This window comes from Perca flavescens, chromosome 9, assembly GCF_004354835.1.
Source record: "Perca flavescens isolate YP-PL-M2 chromosome 9, PFLA_1.0, whole genome shotgun sequence".
In the NCBI taxonomy this organism is placed as follows: Eukaryota; Metazoa; Chordata; class Actinopteri; order Perciformes; family Percidae; genus Perca; species Perca flavescens.
Genome location: NC_041339.1, coordinates 21,923,994 through 21,948,057, shown reverse-complemented (window position 1 = coordinate 21,948,057; position 24,064 = coordinate 21,923,994). Strand labels below are relative to the sequence as shown.

Genomic DNA, 24,064 nt, shown 5'->3' with positions numbered 1-24,064 from the left:
AAATCTCATGCTCCCTCCAACAATGCTAATCAAATAGAAAACAAAAAACATGAAATAGTACAAGTTAAAATAAAAAAAATATATAACAGTCATATCAATTACTATAATATAAAAAAACTAATTACAAATTAATAAACTGAATGTAAACAGGAGTGTAGTTAATGTATGCATAATTATAAGTATAAATATATACAGAGGTGTAAACAGTTGTTAAAACGGTACATAAAAGTATATTAAGTGTCAATATAGTGGGAACTCTTGAGTTGGCAGCATTTTTTTGCAACCACATTAGCTATTTAGTGGTTTCAAAATGTATCTCCGCAACCGTTTTCACCAGGAGTTTTTTGTTTTTGTTGACTGTGCAGTGCCCTTTCAATGTAATTTATTCTATATCAAGAGTGGTTAGGAAAAGATAAATTGTCAAATATGTGCACAAGACATCTAACTGAAGCGTGGAAAGCTTGAAGAATGAAACGCATAAGGCAGATAAGACTTCAGACAAACATGTCAGGTCAGTGGAATTCTTGTTGAATCTAGCATCTAAACTGGGTGTGGAGGTGATGTATATAGCGGGACAGATCCACACTGATGTGATGATAGCAAGGTAAATGAGCTGCATTCCACAATGAACAACTCGCTCGGTTGTGTGGTCTTTAAACAAGGCAAGAAGACAACCCTCCATTTGCACATCTGGGATTTAATTTTTTGCTGTTGAAAGGTACAGGAGTGCATATATCATAGTGCATTGATACAGCAGTCTTCTTCAACGAGCAGCGAAGTGCACTGCCACTCGTGATTGGCTGATTCTCAAGCAGCCAGTTTTACCTGCCGGAGGAGGTCGTCCTTTGTCACACTGTTTCTTCACCACAGTAATAAAAATCCATACAGTCACAGCCCTAGCCTGAAGGAGTTACAAGAAATGTTAGGGAGACAAAAAACTAATTTGTTGCCATTTGGTGTCCAAGGAAAACAAAGCAAACTGTACATTTTATTCAAGGAGGAAGACATGTGGCAGTTTATACAAGGACCGCTTGCTGCGTTAACCTCAACATGGGCCTTCCCTGCAGACTGCAGCAGTGCACACATGCACTCGTCCCCCCTCTAACAAATTGTCCAGGACCACAAGGCAGTACATTCCAACTCTGGACGCCTCCTGCCCCGGGGCCAGCGCCTCTAAACCGAGACATCTGTGTCAGAGCCACCATCACGCTGTGACACAGTCAAGTTCTTTACTGAGGACTAGTTATCAAAACAGTCCACCTTTTGGTTTGATACAGACTCAAGTGACCTCTTCCATTATCAGCATGTCTCCTGTTTAACACCAAGCTCCTATACCTGCTCACACACTGCAAACTAATCTGGAGAGAGGTATAATCTGAATGCCTTAAATGTAACTATTACTGAATCTGACTTTTGAATATTACTGAATTTGACTTTATGTGGCTCTATATCACAGGAGACATGTGCAGGAGCACAGTGTGGTCTCCTCCATCCCTTTAGGTGTATAACATGATGTCTTATGGCATCAGAAATCCAATGTGTTCTTCATCAGGTCACAGATGCACCGGCAAACGTCCCAGTTGCAAAGCATACCAACACTCACCACAGGGTGAGGCAGCTGAATAAATCAGACCTCAGCCTTTCAGTCATAACCCCCCCCCTCCCCCCCTCCTTCTTGGTAAGTGTATTTCAAAACAATAGCAGGAGGGTGGGGGCTGTAACAACAGAGGCTTTAAGGCTTCTTATCAGTAATGATCTCTGTCCATATTAACACATCTGACAACGCATATCAAATGACCATTCGCATACACTAGGCAAGCACATGCCGGTGTAAACAGGAAGGAGTTTGTCTATCGTTATTCTTCGGGTTGAAAATCGTCAATGTATTAGTAACACAAAAGAAAAAACGAAAATACTTCTAATGAAAGGTAGGACCAGGGATTTATTTGCTTTAACCGACGACAAGGTGGAACGGTTACTCAAAAGGTATGTAAGCCTACCTAACCGATAAGACTGACTGACATGCGTCGTCTTTTTCAAAGTTCTGTTTCTGCCCGTCCAGACTACGATGCAACCCCGGAGTTTTCAAACTTAAATAGGATCAGCACTGTTTCCAAATGTCTCCGTTTTACGGGCTCTGAAATGCCAGAGTAGTGTGGAAACAAGGTGTAGACTGCAAAAGATACACTTTTTAAAACAAAATTGTATTCGTGTGGCTGTAGCCTTAGATAAATTACATCATGGCCGCACTCACAACCAGTTTTCCGCCACTGTAATAAAACAAAAGAAGACAAAACTAGATGGAATGTCAGTTCGAGGTGTTATTAAAAAGGTTTGTAGTGGAGTTAAACTTATTTTAGAAATGTCTCTGTCAAGTACCCATATTTAGTTAGTAGTAGTGTGTATGGTTTATTTCAAAGATATTGCCTCTTCTCCTACATTTCTACTTGCGACTACATTTTTTTTTTTACATTTTTAAGAAAACAAAACGAGTCCTTCAAGTGCTCAGGGAAACAAAGGGAACTTGAACAAATACACAACGATGACAATTGGGCAATCTGAGGAGGATTGTGCGAAGAAGATCAAAAGCCCCAGACTGCTCTTAAATTGACCTTGTGGTGAGACCGTTTAGTAAAATTTTCACACTGACACACACAAAAGTCTAATTTCTTACCACAAACTTTTTTTTTTTTTTTAAAACGGGACACAAGATTCAGGTTTTGCAATGACATCTTTCCTTGTAAAGTTCCAAGAAGTGATGTGTGAAATCAGTAACTTAAATACCATTAACATGTCTGTCATGTTCCAAATAAATGACCTAAATCTTAGTATTACAAGAGAGCAGTTACACAATGCATAAGAAATAATTGGTATTTGGTGACACACTCTTAAATTGCCAATGAAGACTAAGGTCAAGACCTAAGGAAGTACAGTCCGTAAAACTCAACCATGGCGAAACATGCACATGCTGTTGCACGGTGCTGTCGTTTCCTTGAAAATCATGATGTTGCAGTCCATAAGCCATTTATGACTGGTGATCCGCAGCCGAAGTTCATCCATTTTGTTTGCTAAAGACCGTACATTCATTAACGAGGAAAATGCTGCGTACTGATAGCAGATAAGGAGTTAGCCCTCCTCTCTTCCCCCCACTTTGTTTACGGTCTCAACCCCGTCTGTGAGCACTTCCGGTCGGGGAAGACGGGTTGGTAGATCCTCGTCAGTGTTTTAGTACTCCGTCTCATCACAAAATCAACTGCATTTTTACTCAAGCGGGATCACAAACTTTCTCACTTTTATTTTAAGGTAGTCAAAGAAAATGTATTGTGTACGTCAGTGAGCTTGACCCTGACTGCTATCATTCATAAAAAATGTGTTTACAAAACAAAACAACAATTTTCTGGCATTTCTTGACAGCGGATCAGTTTGAAATATTACTGGGAATGGAATAAGGAGCAGCCACCGTGAGTTGTTATATGAAGAGCTACAGGCGACAGGCTGCGCACCTCCAACTTCTCAGTGAGATAACCAACTGCTTTAACTTTCGCAGACTCATACTGCAGATCATGGTTGCTCACTGAATGATGAAAATGGAAAAAGGTCACATACTGCCTGACTTCTTTATTAAAACAACAAATGTTTGTTTTGCTGCCCCCAGTATTCTCAGATGTGCAGTATTAAACCACATTTGTGACAACCAGTGCTAAGTAAAATTGTAATTTGCATTGCTAGATGTGTGAAACTAGGAACCTGAATGCCATCAACATGCTCGTCATCATGCTAACAAATGACCTGACAAGGTAAACAATATGTAAGGGATACTTTAAATACAATTCCCCATACATTCTTAAATTTGCATATTGCAATGAAAAAGTCACAAAACAAAGAATCTTGACTAACCAGTTATGTCCCTATTGCACTGGAAGGCTTTAAACAATGGTGACAATTGCAGGATGCTGGAAGTATGTTAATATGTGCCTCTGAACATTTTTCAGATGCTGTATTGTTGGGACCTGATGTCTACATAAAGGGTGGTCCAGACTGACACAATGGAAACTAAACTAAATAAGACAGACCTCAAATACCACTTGTCTGGAGATGGAGGTTATTTTTCCAGCACTAACTCAGAGTCATGAGAAGGTACGTCTGCTGCCACCAAGCTTCCTTGGAAATAGACCAAAGGATCTGTCCCATGCTGACCCTTGCCGGTTACATAATCCCCAGACTTGTGCACAAATATCTCGTTCTGCATCCCTACATGATATACTTAAAAACCACCTTCCTGTCTTCCCTTAAGCCATGGACACCTCTAGCAGACCACTTAGTGGATGAACCGGACGTTAGGGAGCATGAGAAGGAAACAAGGCCCTCAGGGGCTTAATTATAAAAAAAGATCTGAATTCATGAGACATCATTATTGTTCATTTAAATGGCTTATGAAAGACAGTTATTTTAGCCTTTCTAGAGGCTAAAATAACTGCCAGCACGGATGTTTGTTAATGGTTGCCGAGCCGCCCTTACAGCTCCTGAATAAATGACAAAGAGACACAGTTTAATGTGGCCATCAAACTACATATGCAAACACAGTGGGGTATCCAGGGCACAGATCCCCAAGCCTTAAATAATCAGTGCCTAAAACCAGATCTTCAGCATGCACCATGTGCCTCCATATCACATTTCACTACTTTTTCCTTTGCCTCCCTGAGTGATTTAGGCATGTGCCACTCATTTGGCTCAGTGTGGATTAAGAACCACTGAAATGTGTTAAAAGTAAAACAGTTACTTGAGGCTTTAATGGGAAAATCCTGGCACCTCACCGTTAATGAGCCTCTGTATTCAGCAGAGCACTTATCACGGGATCAAGGACATCACCTCATTTGGGCTTCTCTGAAGTGCAGGGTTTGGGTCAGACTAATGTCATTAGGCACTATGCTGCAAAAATACTGGGCCTGATGCATGTCTCAGTTGTTGTCTTTTACTTGCCTGGCCTTCGCAAAGCTTGAGCGATCATGACTTTAAATTACACAGCAGAGATACAGCTTAAAGGTTCTTAGATCTTAAAGATTATAAATGGGGTTTGGAGGGTCAACTGTTTTAAATTGAAATCGAGGAGGTGGTGAAATGCAAAACTTGCTCCCCTTCATCAACTATTCAGGTGCCTATTCGTGCAGTGATAGACCAAGGGCTAGTCCAGAAGGGATGTTTAATGGCGAACAGTAGACGCCTATGGTTATATTAGGTATCTCCCAGGTGTGAATGACTTTAACTGACTGAGTGTGAAGTCAGACGATGCTGAAAAAAGGGGCATGTGTGTTCAGTAAATAAAAAGGTCAAATGCCAGCAAAGTTTCCAAAGATAAAGTTGACACGATGAAAATGTTGTATTCATACACTGCCGTCTTTGAGACGGGAGGTCTGTTGCATAAGCTGTAAAAATCTTTGCCATCCATCAATTCCTCCCTGCATCTAAAAAGAAGTTCCCTGAAAGGCCCTGGACACCCACACAGGTGTTTTCAGTTAACCTGGCAGATGAGGCCACTTCCCAGGACTGTGGGTGTGTGCAGACTGATTGACTGACATCTTCCTGAGTCTCCTGTTAGCTTTGTTGCACCTGTTAGGGCAGGACAAATGACAGCCTCATCATTGCAATTGGTAGAAAAGATTTGTGACCTGATAAATTCCCATCTAAGCTCCGGCCCACTTCAACCTGAGCAGAGGTCTAATCAGCCAGAATAACTAAAATCACCTGTATGGGTGTTCAGAAGCTTTACAGTTTTTCACAATCACTATGACACTTTTTTATACTTTTTTTTAAATACTTTTAACAACTTTCCTAAACGCACCAACACACTTACAACACACGATTGGCAAAACAGTTAATTTCATGCTCAAAATCACACATTGTAAACTAAATTCCAACACTGATTTTCAAAATACAATAATTCACTAACACAATACACTGTTTACCAAAACAATGCAAACATGTCTCAAAATCAAATAATTCTTCCAAAACACTAACACGTTCTCTCCCAACAGGACCATTTAGTCAATTATAGCACAATGTCATACAAAACACTATCATCCCATGGAATTACAGAAACTGCATTATTTTAAATGTGTCAGGTCTGCTCTTATACAACAGACAATAGTGATTGTATTGATCATATATTGTGTTTTGCAGTTTCTGTTGAAGCCTCTCTACATTTGAGGCACAAACCTCCAAGTATATGTGAGCCTGATCTACCCACTATTCAACCCGGCCACCAATTTGTTTCTTTTGCTGCAGAGATTCAATACAAAAAATGAATGACCCATCACAGAGTAGCTTTATAGAATGTACAGAAAAAAAGGAGACCGAGACAGAATTGTCCTGGTACTCCTCTTCCTCTCCCTCATGAAGGCATTTTTTTTTATTTTCTGTGTTCATCTACAGTATATTGTTCAAATAGGTCCTCTTTTACTGTATTACCATATGATCATGCGATTGAAAGAACCTCAACACCTTAGTGTTTCCTAGAAGGGAATCAGCTGTGATTGATCTATTTACATAACTTCAATCAGCTGTTTCTCAATAAATGCATGTATAAAATGCAGGGGATGTATTTGTGTTTCAATTTACAATATGATCAGCTGTTCACTTTGACTTTAGCCTATAAGTTAAGTTTAGAACATTATCTTATCTGTTCTGACATACAATGTGAAGGCATTTGCAAATTTGGCAGTAAAGATCCATTGTTTTGGTTTTGGTGGAGCTTGTGTGTAAAAGAAGTTCAAGCATCACCGGGACCCGAAGGACACAACAAGGGTTAATACAGCACCTTAGTGCTCGTTTGTACAGCATTTTGGTCAGCTTAAATTGTGTTTAAATGTGCTCTAGAAATAAACTTTACTTACTTAACAAGAGACAGGGTTTAGAGAGGCATTCTCAACAAAGTAAACGGAATTACATAACCCTTGACAACACAAGGGTTAAGAAAGACACGGAAATTGAATTGGACTAGGTTCTCAGAGGATATGTTTCACGGCCTGTTAGTAATTACAGTGCGTTTCTGTGTGTGTTTTTAGTTGATTCTAATTGAATCTATGCGAAGAAAAAAAGGCCTATTTATTTTATTAACAGATGTTGAATGAACCCGTGATATTTTCTAAAAGCAGCATCATTTTTTATTAAAGAATTTCACTGCTGCAGTTTTTTTCTATCAGCACATCATGAGTGCAGCTTTCCCACATTCAACTTTCCTCCGCCTTGTTTCAATAATGCAATGTTTGTTTCTGTGTCATAAACAGTGGCCGCATACCTGGTCTGGATCAAATAACTCTCTGTGGCTGAGCGTGGGGCCACTAATCAAGTTTGCTCAGTCGGAATATAAATCTGTCGTTTCTTTTTTGTCCTTAATCATAAAGTTGATCATTGTGGACTGAGGGCAGTAAAAGGGCTGCTGCTGCTTCAGTTGGGACCAATCACAGCCTCACAATGATTCCATTCAGCAGACCAACAAATTGCTTTCCTGGAATGTTTACAAATGCAGAGTGTAACTTATAATTAAGTTTGGCTAAAATAAATGAATATCTTGTTTGTCCCGTTATTAACAAGAGGAGATTTGAGAAGAGCTGTTTGGGATCAAATAAAAGGTCAATAAAAAGAATTGAAAGGACGATCAGAAATCATCAGCCTTTAAACCTGTAAAAAAAAAAAAAAAAAAAAAAAAAAAAAAAAAACACTGCATTGGAAATTTAAGACTGGGAATGTAAAAATACAATTTGTGCAATCACAGTTTCTCAAAGCTCAAAGTGACGTCTGACCAACAGTCCAAAACCTAAAAGATATCCAGTTTACCATCATAAAAGACTTTAGGACCTGTCTTTACAGCCAAAATCAATCACACTAAATATACTTTTTTTTTTTTTTTTTTAAATACTTGTAGTTTCTGCTTTGAATCTGTATCCAGATGTTCACAAAAGCATTTTTCCCCTCAATATTGATGTAATCTCCCTGCTGATATATATTTTTTTCCCACAAAATTTAAACATTCAGATTCTTTTTCTCTGCAAATCTTTTCTACATATTCACAAACTTGAATTTTTCATGCAGAGTCTTGTCACAGGTTTACAAAGGGTGATTGAAATTCTGAACATTATTAACAAGCTCTAAATCTATGTGACCTGTATTTGAGCCCATAGTGCTGCAGCAGATGTGGCATTGTAAAGACTAGTGCAGTGCCAGTTTGGAGTGCGTGCCTGTTCAGAAAGGGCCGATTGCTTGGTTCCCAGTATTTTTTTCCCCGCTAACTAACTATAAGAGCGGTTCAATTGCAGCATGGACCGTTTTAGAAGTTGCACCTAGAGGTATCAGAGTAGCCGTGTGTGTGAGCCCACTTGTATGCCAGAAGAACGGTAAATAAACTATCGCCCGTTGGGTGACTAAACTGATATTCCGGATTCTTCGTGAGTATCCAGAATATAACATGGTGGCAGCGGTGGTGACCTTTGGTCATGTTATGAGAAAGTCCCGTTAAGATAGTAGACTCCGCTAATCCCGGCTCGGCTGGGGCTCATCAAGAGATCCGGCGTGCCCCCTTTTTTTCGTCTAGCCGTCACACATCCAGGTAGCGACATGGCCCGGGAAGGGAAAGGATAGAGCCCGGTTCAGCCTGCTGGAGAAACCGCTACAGTGCGTAGCGATGTGGCGGTTTGGAGAGCCCAAGAGCCCTGGCGTTCATTTAAAATGTGTCTGTGTACGATTGTATTTGCATGTTGGGTAGACAGCAATCGGTTTTTGGCGGATGACCCCTTTTTGGCATATGACACCGTTGGCTGGTGAATCGAAATCAGTGAGCATTCTGGATCTACTAGGAATGCCGCAACTCCCCACCACCGCTGCTTTACTGCGCATGTGTGGGGACACACGCACAGAGATATCCCGATTTATAGATAGATAAACAGGTAAGCATGGTTCGATGACGACAACATAGAAGAAACTTGCGCCAAACAAAACGGCTTGTTGTGCAAAAACTACAAGTGATGTGAGAGCACGCTGTCCAGCTGAGGTTTTACCTTTTTCATCAAGCAATTATTTCCAGGAATCCTCCTTAATGCCCTTAAACTGTTTATGTGCAATTAACTTCTAACAAGTCCAACCTTGCAAGAAGGTTAGCTCAGGACAAAGGGAGGTGGAATGAGACAACTCTGTCAGGTATTCCTGCGGTTAGTTTAACAGTTTTGAATAAAACTGCACTCTTAGTCACAGAGCCCATAGGCAAACATGAGCTGGATGGGGAATACACAGGATTGTTTATCCAGCCGCAACGCCTCACACTTGCTCAACTGCTACTGTTGATTTATGTCAACATCCACATCTCATCTGGAGCGGCTCACTTTGAAGAAGAATATATATATATATATATATATCATATGGACGTTGGTACATCACATGCTCACTGCAGTGCATTACAAACACGGCTCTGAACTCATGACAATAAGGTCTCTTCTTTTCCTCTTATCGTTTTCGTTGCAGCTGTAACAAATCATTTTATCCTTTAGCCTTTTATTATGCAGTGATCTATGTTAATTAAATCAAATACTACATATGACAAATCTCTCTTTGATCAAAACTGTGAAATAACAATTGATTAACAATTAAGATGAGAGACCAATTTGGTCCCAGGAACAACCACGGGCTGAAAAGGTATTTGTATATTCAGGGCTCCAGACTAACTTTTTGCCTTGGTTGCACTGGTGCGCCTAACTTTTTTTATTTAGGTGCCCCAACACAAAATTTAGGTGCACCTAAAATTTTTCCTTGCGTCGCTGTTAACGCTGAGTGGCGATACACAATATATAGCTCTGTATTATTTTACAAAGTGGGCTAAATGTTCAGTGTTAAGTCAAAGCCACTTTTCACAAGCTCTTTTATTAAAACAGATTGTGATTAAAATAAAATGCAAAGACAGGGTTTCCTTTACCAGTTTGAAAATATACAGCTACAACACATGTAAATGAAGAAATATAGATATATACATATATACATACATCTCTGAGAAAGCTCCTTCACTTGTTTTCAACAACAATAACAGATTAAAAGAGAAAGAGGACGCCCGGATAGCTCAATTGGTAAATATAGAGGTTCCACTCCGACCTGCGGCCCTTTCCTGCATTTCATTCCCCCCTCTCTCTCCTCTTTCATGTCTTCAGCTTTCCTATGAAAATAAAGCCCAAAATGTTAAAAAAAAGAAAAGAAAAACAGACCGAAAGACATAGGGAGACAGAGGGAAAGAGGGGAAGTGTGATGGACTGAAGCGTATGCTACTCACAGAGTGACGGCTGACTCATTATGAATTGGTCCAGCACGGGTCGAATGTGCTTTGGCGGGTCAGCGGCGTTGCACACGTCTTGTGTAGGCTATGAAATGTCTGTATCATCACTGCGCTGCACTTTTATGAAGTATGATAATGTGGTCATGGGTCACATCTCTCGCCCAGGTCCAGCAGGCTCCGTCTCACACACCATTACTCAACTGAAGTTAGTTGCATTTAATAACTTGTAATGTGTTTTTCGTTGTGGCGGCCGCAATAACAGAGAGTTACCAGCGGAAACACTGGTACCGATACAGGTTTCCCTCTCATACTTAACAATATACAGCTGTGTTAATAACAATTAAAACTGTAGACAAATGTCAGCATGTGGACCGGCGGCGCTGTGTCTCTCCATGTTGCAGGGGAGCCGTGTGTGAGTGAATGGGGGGAGGGGGGGCTGCACGGAGGAGAGATTCAAACACAGGCACGGCTTGACAGAAGAAATGGGTCATGTAACGCAACATTAAACATATCAATATAAACGACATTGCTTCGTTCGTGGAGAGGCAGCGGATGCAAGGATGTTAGGTGCACCGGTGCGACCTAGGAAAAATCTTAGTCGCACCCTTACAAATTTTGGTTGCATGTCTAGAGCCCTGTTATTACACTTGCAAAAAATCTAGCTGAGTGAATCCTACATCCCACTGGCTTATTAAGTAAAATTCCAAAATGAAAATGACTCTAATTTTCTTGCCAATGCTCAATGGAATTCCAGCGTCCTTGCATCCAAACTGGGAACTGTTGCCTTGGACCTGCCTCACCTCGTTACCTGTATAAAAGACACCTGTCAACACCCAAACAACCAGCATTCAACATCACCACCATGGGCAAGACCAAAGAGCTTTCTACGGACATCAGGGACAAGATTGTTGATCTGCACAAGGCTGGGATGGGCTACAAGAGAATCGGAAAGCAACTTGGAGAGAAAAGATCAACTGTCGGTGCAGTTATCAGAAAATGGAAGAAGCACCACACCACCGCCAACCTCCCTCGGTCTGGGCCTCCACACAAGATCTTGCCTCGTGGGGTGTCCCTGATCATGCGAACGGTGAGGAATCATCCCAAAACCACAAGGGGGGAACTGATGAATCAACTGAAGGCAGCTGGGACCACAGTTACAAAAGAAACGGTTGGTAACACACTACGCCATCATGGATTGAAATCCTGCAGCGCACGCAAGGTCCCCCTGCTCAAGAAGAAACATGTACAGGCCCGCATGAAGTTCGCCATTCACCACCTGGACGACTCAGAAGAGGCCTGGAAGAAGGTGATGATGTGGTCAGATGAGACCAAAATAGAACTTTTTGGCCTCAACTCAACTCGTCGTGTTTGGAGGGCAAAGAACACCGAGTACAACCCAAAGAACACCATCCCCACCGTCAAGCATGGTGGTGGCAACATCATGCTTTGGGGGTGCTTTTCAGCCAAGGGACGGGACAACTCCATCGTATTGAGGGGAGGATGGACGGGGCCATGTATCGTGGAATTCTGGACCGACATCTCCTTCCCTCAGTGAGAGAGCTGAAGATGGGTCGAGGATGGGCGTTTCAGCACGACAACGACCCTAAGCACACCGCCAAAGCAACAAAAGAGTGGCTGAAGAAGAAGCACATCAAGGTTCTGGAGTGGCCTAGCCAGTCTCCAGACCTGAATCCGATTGAAAATCTTTGGAGGGAGCTTAAAATTCGAGTTGCCAGGCGACAACCTCGGAACCTGAATGATTTGGAGGCTGTCTGCAGGGAGGAGTGGGCCAACATCCCTGCCGAAATGTGCACAAACCTTGTCACAAACTATAAAAACCGTTTGACATCTGTGCTGGCCAATAATGGCTTTTCTACAAAATATTAACATGCTGTTTGTCCAGGGGGTCAAATACTTGTTTTTCCTCATCAGATGGTTATCAATTTTAATAAATTCATATGATGTGATTTTCTGGAATTTTCTTTGGGATTCTGTCTTTCACTGTTAGAATGTACATATGATTAAAATTGTAGATTTTTGCATTCTTTGTAAGTGGGCAAACCTGCAAAATCAGCAAGGGGTCAAATACTTATTTCCCCCACTGTACTTGCATGTTTTAGAATAATTAACAATCCATTGAGAACCTTAGTTAGCATAAGTGCTCAATTCTGATTTATTGCTCAGATCAAATTTTTTTGTTTGGCTGTTCACAGTATTTATTAAATTTCAGATGCCAGTGTGAACAGTTCAGGGTACTGAACTGACCTGCATGCTCAAAAGGACAAGAATGTCACATGCAGCGCGCTGTTGTACGGAAGTATACATGGAGGCCAATGAAGTCAGCGTTTATGGTTTCATTTATGAGTTGATGTGCAGTGGAAGCCTACAGATTTGTGAGCGGATGAAAACGAGGACTAGGATGAGGAGAAAGGGAGCCACATTTTTAAGATGGCCTTTTGTGGAGCAATGGCGTTTGCTTCTGTATGGAGGTAGTATAACTGCACAAAACATATTTCTATGTGAGGGCGCCCAGATAGCTCAGTTGGTGGATCGGGCGCCCATGTATAGAGGTTTACTCCTCGATGCAGCGGACCTGGGTTCGACTCCGACCTTCGGTCCTTTGCTGCATGTCATTCCCCCCCTCTCTCTCCTCTTTCACGTCAGTTATGCAAATTAATCTTTTTGCCCCCATTTTTTGTCCAATTCAAACTTTTTACGACCAACAAGTAGTAAAGTGATTGCTTTTTCATAGTTGGCAGATCTGCTCATGATTTCTGAAATCCGTGCAGCAGCACAGACAGACACCTTGGAAACCATGGTTAATGCTGGCTATTAAATCAAATATAATTTTGTAGCAGCGTTTTCTCCGTATTGTTATCTTTGCAAAGCAGTGAATGTCACTCCCTGTCTGGACAACACCTTTTAATTATTGAGGAATTTGGAGTCATATTCCCTCAGGCTGTAACTAACAATTAATTTGTTTACTGATTAATCTGACAATGTATTTCTCAGTTATTTGTTAAGTCTGTAAAAACTGTGAAAATGCCCACCATAATTTCCTAAAGCTATCTTTAAATGGCATGTTTGTCGAACCAGTCCAAAAATCTATTTAATTCAATTTACAGTGGTATAAAACAAAGAAAAGCAGCAAATTCTAACATCGGAGAACCTCAAAGCAGCAAACCTCAGTCCTTCCAGAAAAATGCAGTTTTTTTGTGATTGTTGCGGGCAAAAATCCTTGATTATGCGGCACGTTTTCTTAAAAAATGCGATGGAATATGCGGGAACTTGCAAAGATTGCGGTGTGATGAAAAAGAGAAAAAAAAGTGATTCCCCCAACACCCTGCTTTTCGATGATGTTCACGTCACGTAATTACGTCACTTCATAACGTTCCCATGGCAACAGGGGAAAATGGCTGCTCTTGTGTGAAGTAAACGCAACATTTTTCAACTTTCTGCTAAGATATGTGACTTTTTTGCAACGAAAATGCGGGGATTATGAAATCATGCAAGCCCCACATATTTTGCGTGGAAATCGGCAATTTATGCGACGAAAGTGCGGCGCAGTCACTCAGAGTCCTGGCATCCAGTTGCCCTCGAGCTCGTTCACGGTTTCCACTTACCTGCTGTATGTTAACTAGTGCGACGCCCTAGTATGTTTAAAAATTACATTGCGATTCTTTTTTTTTTTTTTTTTTTTTTTTTAAAATCATCTCAACCGGTTGCAATCTTTACAAATTTAAATTGATATTTAACCGATTCACTATGCACCATTACACCCCTAGCTATTTGTAGTGCTGAAACCCCCTGGCACTGTGCCGAACACGTAGTAGGGGCAAGAGAAACATGAGCACTGATCCTCTAACTGGCAGAATGTAGGCGCTCAAAGTGTCACAAAGCCCAGGCGCTTCCTACAGTGCCATGCTTTCACCATGCATTACACACTCACAGCTTCAGAAATGTCATTTAATTCAGTAGTTGGTCTCAACAGTAGAGCCAACGATGCATTTGTTTTTGAATGCAACAATGAAGCTGCTGCTGATTTGCTGAGAGCAGAATGTTTTTGCAACTAACTACAATCTTCATGTGATGATTCTTCAGTACATTTAGTTTTTTCCTCAAGGACTTTATGCTTGTTGTTACAGCAGAAATGTGTACGACACAGGATTTAAAATATAATGGAGACACTTATTCTTTGTTTTGTCTCGGTTTGGTGTTTACTTGCTTGTTATTTAAATTATTCTTACTAAATCTCTCCACTTAAACCAAGTCCAAAGAAATTATTTCAACTTAGTGTTTTTTTTTTTTTTTAAACCGAGGCCTATCCACTACAAGGGGAACTCATCATCTAAAAAACTATAATTTTACTTTAATTGTTTTTCATTAAATAAAATCTACAAGTGAGTGTAAAAAATGTGTATTGTGGGCTTAAGACTTAATGCAACTGCAATCAGGTGGGAACTACAATGACATCTGACTTTAACTTGCAAACAGTGCAAGTCGAACTGAGAATGTCAATTAAAAACAAATTAGGACTCCTGTGGAAATTGTTGACAGAGTCTCACTTTGTTGACAAAAAAAGTGTTTTCAAAAAAATTACGCTTCAAGACTCAAAAAGCTAAACAATGAGTCAAAATGGACATTTTCTTGCAAGGTGCGCAGGGTTGCGGGGTCTGGTTTAGTCAGCCAGTCCAGGCCACAGACACCACACACACACACACACACACACACACACACGTAAACACACCCGAGCTCATACCTATCGTTGACAGGCTTTGACCCTCGTAACCTGCTAGGCCGGAAAGCCTGGTAGAAAGCAGTGGACGGGTTCCTGCGTTTAAATGGGGGAGGAAACAGAGACAAGAGAAACATGAGTAAAGGAAAGGAAACATGTATGCCGGGAGAGAGAGACATGAGGGAAAGAGACTATGCTTTGAGAGGGAAAGAGATTATGAATGAGCGTGGAGGAAGATCCTGGACCACACTGAGAGGTCAGAGGAAATGATGATACGATCCAGATTGCCCAGCTCTTTGCAGGAATGACACGATCACCACGAAGACCAAGCGCATTATGGCCATATTTACTTTTCATGTAAAACCTAATCGTCGAAAACCATTGCGTCTCTGACTAGCTGCATTACAGCCAATCACTTTCATGTCCATCCTGTATCAATTTTTTACCCTTTAAAACCCCCTACCAACATCTGATTTAATTAACAGATCTGCTGTCAGATGTGGCAATAACATCTGTACAACTCATCCATAGAGGATTATTTCTAGCAGACTCTAGTATAGACTCAAGTATATTAAAATAAAAATGTATTATTGTTGAAATAATGCAAAATGTTTGCTACTATAAAAATCTGGGTGCATCTGTCACAAGACTGACGGCGCAGATTACAAACAAAGGAAGAGAGCGAAAATAGTTAGGGGCTAAGAGAAGAGACAGGAAAGAGAAAACAAAGTTTGGGATCATTTTAAGCTGCAAAAAAACTAACTCTGTACAGTGTATTTAGTGTAAAAAGTGGTGAACCACAATAGCAGGGCGTCAATGCTACATCATCTCAGTAGAAAACATCCAGTCTACTCATCCATTCCACGGAACGATCCCAACACAAGGTAACTTTAACGTCTGCTGCTCTCGTCCACCGGGCTGTTTTACACTACTACAGCATGCTACTCTGCAAATAGCGATGTTTTACAAACGAGCTAAAAGGAAAGCTGTCAGTTTGTAGTCTAACTGTTGGAGCAGTATATATGCACGTGAATGACGTCATTGGACCGTGCCGGTGAGGTCTGTTCTTTCTCCTCACTCAGTTAGCCTTCTGAAAATGTGTCCCCCAGAACAGTAGCTATAGTTGAATAGCCCTGCTGTAGTCACATTTTCCTGGGCTTAGTGAACAGCTCTTTTGCATATCCAGTGTAATGAGCCAGAGACATGAAGGGGAAGGGGGCGAAAAAGATTTACATTTGGGCCACCAAAAATGTACTTTTCCCAACAGAATAAGGGGCTTTGCGACCCATGCGGCCAGTGGTTTAAGATATTAGCATCTATACCTGTTTTTGTATGCAATTTAGGCAATAAAAAGGTTGCTTTTTCTAAAAAGCAATCCTCTCTTTTGTATATTTACTATTGCAGTTTACTATAAAGCAAAAGTATTTCTTATCTGATTACTTGATTAATCGATGGAATAATTGGTAGAATACTCCATTACAAAAATAAATCGGTAGCTGCAGTCCTAGTAACCCCCACGTAGTCTAAACTTGTTTGTTTTAGATAGATGTTAAGTTAATACATTTTCACTCTACAACACATACTAACACTATGGCCACACACACCTTTTATTTGTTATAAATTTAACAATTTGTTGTATTTTAGCAAAATACTGAAAGCAGCAGAACTGAGTACACTTTAATATCTGTTTGATTATCGTAAGTGTCATGACCAGGCTCAAAGGTATGACAAAATGTGGAGAACACACGTTTGCTAAATTAAATCAAATGTATTTAAATCAACAAAAGTAAACGTGCCATCAGTTTATCAGTAATGTGTGTAGTGTATGGACCACGGTGTAGTGTATACTCAACCAAAAGTGCAAACAAACCAAGCAACCTTGAGGAGGGAGAGGGGAAGAGGGTCTGCCCAGGCACTCAGATTTATGGACATGTGAGCAATCAGTTCCTCCAGGTGTCAATCATCAGTCCGTATTGCGCCAATCCCCAGATCCCAGCAACCAAAGGGACTTAATAGGTCTTAAGGCCAAGGAGCCGTCACACAAGTAATATCGTTATAGCAGATTGCATATTTTCCTCATATCGTGCAGCCCTAACTAACACACTTAAATCATGGGATATTGTGTGTAACTGTCGTTCATCTGCAGTAAACAATGTCAAAGGTCACCACCGATCGGGGATGATCTGGACAGGAAGTTAACTTTTCCCGTCCGCTATTAACGTTCATGAATGAACTACTACTACTCCACAACTACTTGGCCAGACTGATTTGTAGAAGAGAAAGTGAACCCCAAACAGGGGCGGTTTTCCTGAAGGGTGATAAAATTACAAACCACATCAAAATATCAGCATTGAGGTAATTGCTGGCAGAGGATGTTGATGATATAACCTGGTAACAAATCTCAGTCCTGGATGTCTGAGTTTAAAAACAGTCAAATAAGCTTAACAAAAACAGAGACAGATTTTAAGATGCAAAATATTTCAACTTCACTCAGAGGACACGGAAGTATTCTTCAGAAAATGTAGCCTTGTGTAGTTTGATTCTATTGTTTTGCTCTCCGTTTTATTTATTAGTCATATACTGTCTGTGGTTTAAGCCTTGGTCTTCTGTCTTTGTGTCTGTTAATAAACTTTAGTAACTTGAATTTGGTGAACTATTGGTCAAAGTGCCTTCAAGTACCATTACTGCATATATTTTCAGCATGTATGGCATGTCCAAAAAATTGTTTTCACTTGTGACATTTGCTCAACACCAATCTGCATTTAATGCTTTGATGGGCCAATTCAATTCAAAGCTTTTCATTAAACTGAGAAGGAGAGCATGCATTTCAAACCAAAACAACTTTCCAGTAACATCACTGGCTACAAACAAAAATGGAAACAAGGTGAGGGATCATGTAACAGCTCTCAAATCAGACAAGCCGTGCTGAAGCTGGGTTACCCTTCCATTTCCACCCTAAATGTAAAACTTTGTAGGAAAGGCTTGTCATACAATAAAAGCAGGGGTGGTCTACAAAACCGTAAAGTGGACAGTTTCACTCTATATGAGACCCTTAAGGACTGAAAAACAAAAGCAGGCAGCATAAAAGAATTTTACAAAACAAGGAAAGCATGGTTAACCATCCACTACTGTATTGGCAATTGTCAACTATGATTTGCAGCAGAGTTTTTATAGCTGAGCCCATGACAGATTTATCTGCGCCACACCCCACAAACCGCAGCTCAGGACCTTCGAGTTTCCTCATGAACTGGTGAGGTATTTAGACACTGCTGCGGATTAAAGAGCTAACAAACAACATACAGTACATCAACACAGCAGCTGTGAGCTCAGCTCTCTGGGCGAGCCAAAATACCTGGTTTTATTGGGACAGTGGGAGAATTTTGAATCCAAGCAGAGATATCTTAAAAGAAGCTGAGAGAAAAGCAGCAATTCAGACAGGGAAAAGTTAGGCGTGTCTCCTCACCTGAACGCCCTTCAGCAACCTTCTTCACCCTCTGCAGCCGGAATTGTAGGATGTGTGCGTGAAAGACGTGCGTTTTTCAGGGCTTTATGTAGCGTGCAGTAGTATGCTGTGCACAGCACTGTAACGGCCACTTTAAAAGGCCCGCCAAACGTGTTTGTCTCTTTATTATGTGTACTGTGCAAGGACCAGTATAGAATGGAGAACTAGGTATAATTTATGTTTTAGACCAGGTTTCAAAACCATCTCATGAGTAGGCTTTTTTTTTTTTTTTTTTTTTTTTTTTTTTTTTTTAAGAGATAACAAGACAAACTAAATGTCTACACCAGCAATGCAGTTAAAGCAGCTGCAGTCCTTCGTTCAGTCACAGTACCACTGTACATTAAGAATCATTTGACAGAGCCTACACCTCAACACACAATCATGTCCTTAAAATGCCTACATTAAATTAAAAAAAAGTGGTAAAAGATGCTTTGGGTCATGCAGGTAAAGTATGAGTAAAGAGGAGAAATTCAACTGTACCGGCACTGGCTAAAATTGTACATCAGTTCTGTCAGATGATCAACTGAAAAAAGCAACTTAAATATGTCTGGGGTAAACTGAGTGAAAAAAAAAAAATATATAGAAAGGTTTGAGTTTGACACAATTACGGATCCAACCCAATAAATCTATACATTAATGAACATGGACTTGTCATATTTCATACAGCTTGTGACCAATGCAGTCATTAGGTCTAATCAGATATGGAGGTGAAACAATTAATGAATTAGTCAATCGACAGAAAATTTATCTGCAACCATTTTGATTATTGACTCGGGTTTTTTTTTTCCCCCAAGTAAATATGCCAAACTGTTTCAGCTTTTCAAATGTGAGGATTTGGTGCTTTGCTTAGTCGTACTGTATATGAGAGTAAACTGAACATATTTGGTTGGACAAACCAAGATATTTGTCTACAAATATCGATTAAATAATCTGCATATAAAAAAGAATCCGTAGTGGCAGCCCTTATCATACATAATCAGATCCTTTATTATGATCATATTCAAGTCGTCTTTACACAGCACAGCTCACCTTCTGTCACACTGCGACCTTAAAAGGTCCCATGGCATGAAAATTTCACTTTGAGGTTTTTTAACATTAATATGAGTTCCCCCAGCCGGTCTATGGTCCCCCAGTGGCTAGAAATGGTGATAGGTATAAACCGAGCCCTGGGTATCCTGCTCTAACCTGACTCCGCCAGATGGATTGCTTCGCATTTGCTCGGCATATCCATCTGGGAACTTTCCGTTGGAGAACTTTTGGGAAGGGGCGGAAATACTGGTTAGCTGATTGGATGAACCATCTGTCTATCACCTATGTTGGTGATAGACGGGCCAAATCATCCACGAAGCGTATGAAAATACAACCACAAGCCCGCCCCTGCTGCTGTAGGCAAAGCATAGCTCGTATGCAAACATGTCGGTAAAGGATATTTGCCGTTTGTGTAACGAGAATTTAGGAATAAAAGGAACCATTTCAGGTTCACGGACCATATTCCAAAAGAAGGATCCAAGAGAAAAAAAAGCATTAGCGAGCGGCTAACAGAATTAGAGCTACCGCTGTCTGAAAATACTGGTTAGCTGATTGGATAAACCATCTGTCTATCACCACCTAACCCACCTCAAAACCAACACTGATTGGCCCGGTCGTTTGGCTAACGGCTCCAAATTTTCTCTGCCTCAAGATGCCAGACTGATCTGCGAGTGGAAAACTGGAGCTCGCGAGATCAGGACGGTCTCACGAGGCTAATCCTGCTCTGCCTTTGAGAAAATGAAAGCTCAGATGAGCCGTTTTGGAATCTGCTTGTTATGAGGTCATAACAAGCAAGGTTACCTCCCCTTTCTCTGCTTTGCCCGCCCAGAGAATTTGGCCAACCCATGAGAGAGAGACATCATGGCTTTCAAACGAGAAAAGTGTCAGTTGGTCAAGGCCACACCCCCACCCTCCACCTTGCCCCTCCCACTCTCCTCCTCAATAGCTTCAGACACAGAAATGGCACATCCTAAGGAAAGCTCATTCTGGGACTGGCTCTAGTGGCTGTAATTCTGCACCAAAGCTGAATTTTGGGAAAGAGACTTCAGATACAGTATTAGGGGACCACTAAGGTCTATATAAAAGCATCCAAAGAGCACCATGTCATGGGACCTTTAACTCATTTGGCCTAATTGAGCGGTTGGAAATTCCATTGTTGATGGAAGCAAATATAAGCAATATTAGCAAATAAGGGACTACAGTCAAATAAGCTGCTTAGTGTGTTCAAAGTAAAAAGGCAGAATGGTTTTTGGTAGGTAATGCAAAATGATAAACAAACAAACAGTCTTGTTGACCTATAGTAAGATTTGCCAGAAAACATATTGGGAACGTGTGTGCACCCCTCAGGCATTTTCTGTGCATCAGAATGTATTGGTTGTCCCTGCTGTTGAGAGAAGCCCTGCAGTGCCTCCAGCTCAGGCCACAGCTTGTCCACTATTTGAATGACTGCATAAAATTCCAAACCCACAAGATGTTAGGGGAGTGTGAGGTCATTTCTGATCCCACCCATCTAAGTAAAACAGGTTGCCTGTGTCTATTTACCTGACTAGATATGTTGAAAAATGTTCACTTTAAAAATCGCTTTAGAGCAAGTTTGCACAGGTTTCACTAACAATGCAGGGTAATAAATATTATGATACTTCTCTCTGCCTGCCTATTAATCATTTTGAACAAATAAAAGGCCAGTAAAATGTAGGTCATAATTAAGCAGGGACAGTCATTTTATGTGGCAACTGTAAAATGTGTATATTATTAATTGGCATATTTGACTGGAACATTTAAGTTCCATTTAAATGGAAAAAATACCTTCTTATGAAAATAATAGTATTACATTACTTATCAAAAGATGCAACTAACTATCATACAATGACTGAGAATCTGTTAAAACATAATCAAGTATTTATTTAGTTCTGTGCACTTTTATGGAGTGCAGTTTTTATTTTAAATACCTTCTGGACCGATGTCTTTGCAATTAAAACACATTTTGCGCTCCGAATAACAACAATGTATGGCAAAGGTGTTCAGATCATAAATGCAGTCATTGTCAAGTGAGATAATTTAGATAAAAGCGCCATCAACCAATGGGCTAGAGTACCTTACACATTAAGCAACCACCCTGCAAATAGGTGCCAAAAATTAGGTCTCACATTGGGTGGGTTGCGTAAAGTCACACTATACTGTCAGATCGGAGACACCGTTCCCTGGTCTCATGTGTGCACTTGACGGGAAGGGATTTAGCAGCCAGAACTTCTGTCAATAGAGAAGCTTCGTTTGTGTCATAACTCTTTATCACACATAAAGACCCTGTCACGTCAAACATGCAGAGCTATTTGCTGCAGTACCAAAGGTTCAGGATATTACACAACTTGATTGGCGATGACAAAAGGTTTTCAGAACAGAAAGTGATCATTCAAAAACTCCTCTGTTACACGTAATATGACAACAATGACATAATGGTTTGATGATGTTCCAACTCCCTGCTGTGGAACAGGAACTTATGAAAACAAGTATGTCAATACAAATCCCTGGGCTCTGACAGATTAACAATCATGGCACAACATGCACAAGATGAAGAATAGAATCGCAAGAAGAATTTTGCCTGTAAACCCCATCCAATCCTTAAGCTGCTAAATGGGCTTGAATGAACACATGCTCCCTCGGGTCAATTGAGGAAAGCTTCTGCTTTCAAAGGAATGCACAAAAATTACATTTTCTCCCTTTAAAATAAACTTCAAAACGAATCCAAAGAGTTAAAAAACAAAACAAAAGAAAAATAACATAAGGACAGGCGACACGACACAAAATAAAAAACGCGTTGCAAACACTGGGATTTGAACTGCGGGTTGTTTTCCTGAAGTTTTTTTTTTTTTTTTTTTTCATGCAGCTGACTTTTTGATGTTGCTGAATGCACATGTGAAAATATATCTTCATCTTCATGACATGCATACAAAACTCTCTCCTTGTTCATGTTCGGTGTTGTAACAATAAGCATCAAAAACTAAGGAGGACACGCTGTTGGATGCTGTCCTCTCCTACTTTAATGCCTAACAAATCTATCTCTTTCTCTCCCTGACCCTTCCTTTCACTGATTGAAGCCAGAAAATATTGTAAACAAATTAATAACATAACTAATTCCACTGGTCGGACTGTTGAGCTCTGTTTCAGACTGATACCTCCGGTTCAGGCTGGTCCTCATCCTCAACACGTGCCTTTTTCACTCGCAGAAAATACTTTTCAATACTCATCTGGATTGAAGCAGCAAACATTCAGTGTAAGAGTAAAACATGACATAACATTATTTATAGGGCTGGGCATTATATATCGATATTATATCAATATCGATATATGAGGCTAGATATCATCTTTTGGATTTGGATATCGTAATATCTGACACTGATATGACAGTGTTGTCTTTTCCTGGTTTTAAAGGCTGCATTACACTAGAGTGATGTAATTTTCTTAACTTACCAGACTGTTCTAGCTGTTCCATTATTTTCCTTTACCCACATAGTTATTATATCAACATAACTGATGATTATTTATCAAAAATCTCATTGTGTGCATATTTTGTGAAAGCACCAATAGTCAACACTACAATATTGCCACAATATCGATATATCGAGGTATTTGGTCAAAAGTATCGGGATATTTGATTTCCTCCATATCGCCCAGCTCTAATTATTTATAATACGTTTATTTGATTCACAGCTGCTACATATAGTGTTTTGACCTCGACAACCCAACTGCATTTTACCGCAAACTTGCAACTAGTTAACTTTATAAGCAGGCACACTCGCTTGTTTGCTAAGAGTCGGGTCGGTGATTGTGAATGTGCGATTGTGTAAAGGTGTTCACGAGACAGATACCAACCTTTCATGAACTTGTGAATTTCGTCAGCCGTCTTCTCCCTTTATGGAGACAGACTCTGAGTGCACAGTGGGCTTGATGGCGTTTTAAGCCATCCAATGTCACCTTCCAGGCAGCTAACCCTCACCTTAATCCTAACCATAACTGCGCTGCCTGGAAGGCGACGTTGGGGGCTAAAAACACCAAACAGCACACGGTGGGAGGTGACAGAGAGACTGAGAAGAGCAGGGAAAGGAAATGCAGAACGTGTTTTAAATAGCATTAAAAAATAATTTAATAAAGCAATGTGCGGCGGCCGGTGTCGATAGTGTGGCGCACCACCACATATTAGTCTATGTGTGGGGAACACTGTTCTGGGGTATTTATGACTCACTCAACTTAAAAAACCTCAGTAAATAAGATCACAGCTCAAGCTTTAGCAATGTTAAAGGCAGGCTCGAACACATCAGCAAAGACTAGCAAATAGGTAAAGGCAGTGAAAGAGGAGTAAAATATGTCACACTGATATGAGCATTCTTGTAAGCAGAGGGTGTTAATTTCTGCTCGGGTTACACATAATTGTTACCATGAGTACCGATGAGTCAGTATAATTCAGGATCTGGGGGTGGCTCATTCAGCTGCG

The 24,064-nt window shown here is 40.5% G+C and overlaps 1 protein-coding gene across 2 annotated transcripts in view; it reads right to left on the bottom strand.

Annotated features, from left to right (window-relative positions):
* tsc22d2 (TSC22 domain family 2) overlaps positions 1–24,064 on the bottom strand; it is a 43,556-nt gene that overhangs the window by 4,018 nt on the left and 15,474 nt on the right. The window contains exon 2 of one of the 2 annotated variants that reach the window (XM_028587982.1): positions 15,069–15,140. The exons of the other annotated variant lie outside the window; for it this stretch is intronic. Coding sequence (XP_028443783.1) covers positions 15,069–15,140 — 72 coding nt within the window. The remainder of the gene's footprint in view (positions 1–15,068; positions 15,141–24,064) is intronic. 2 annotated transcript variants of the gene reach the window in all.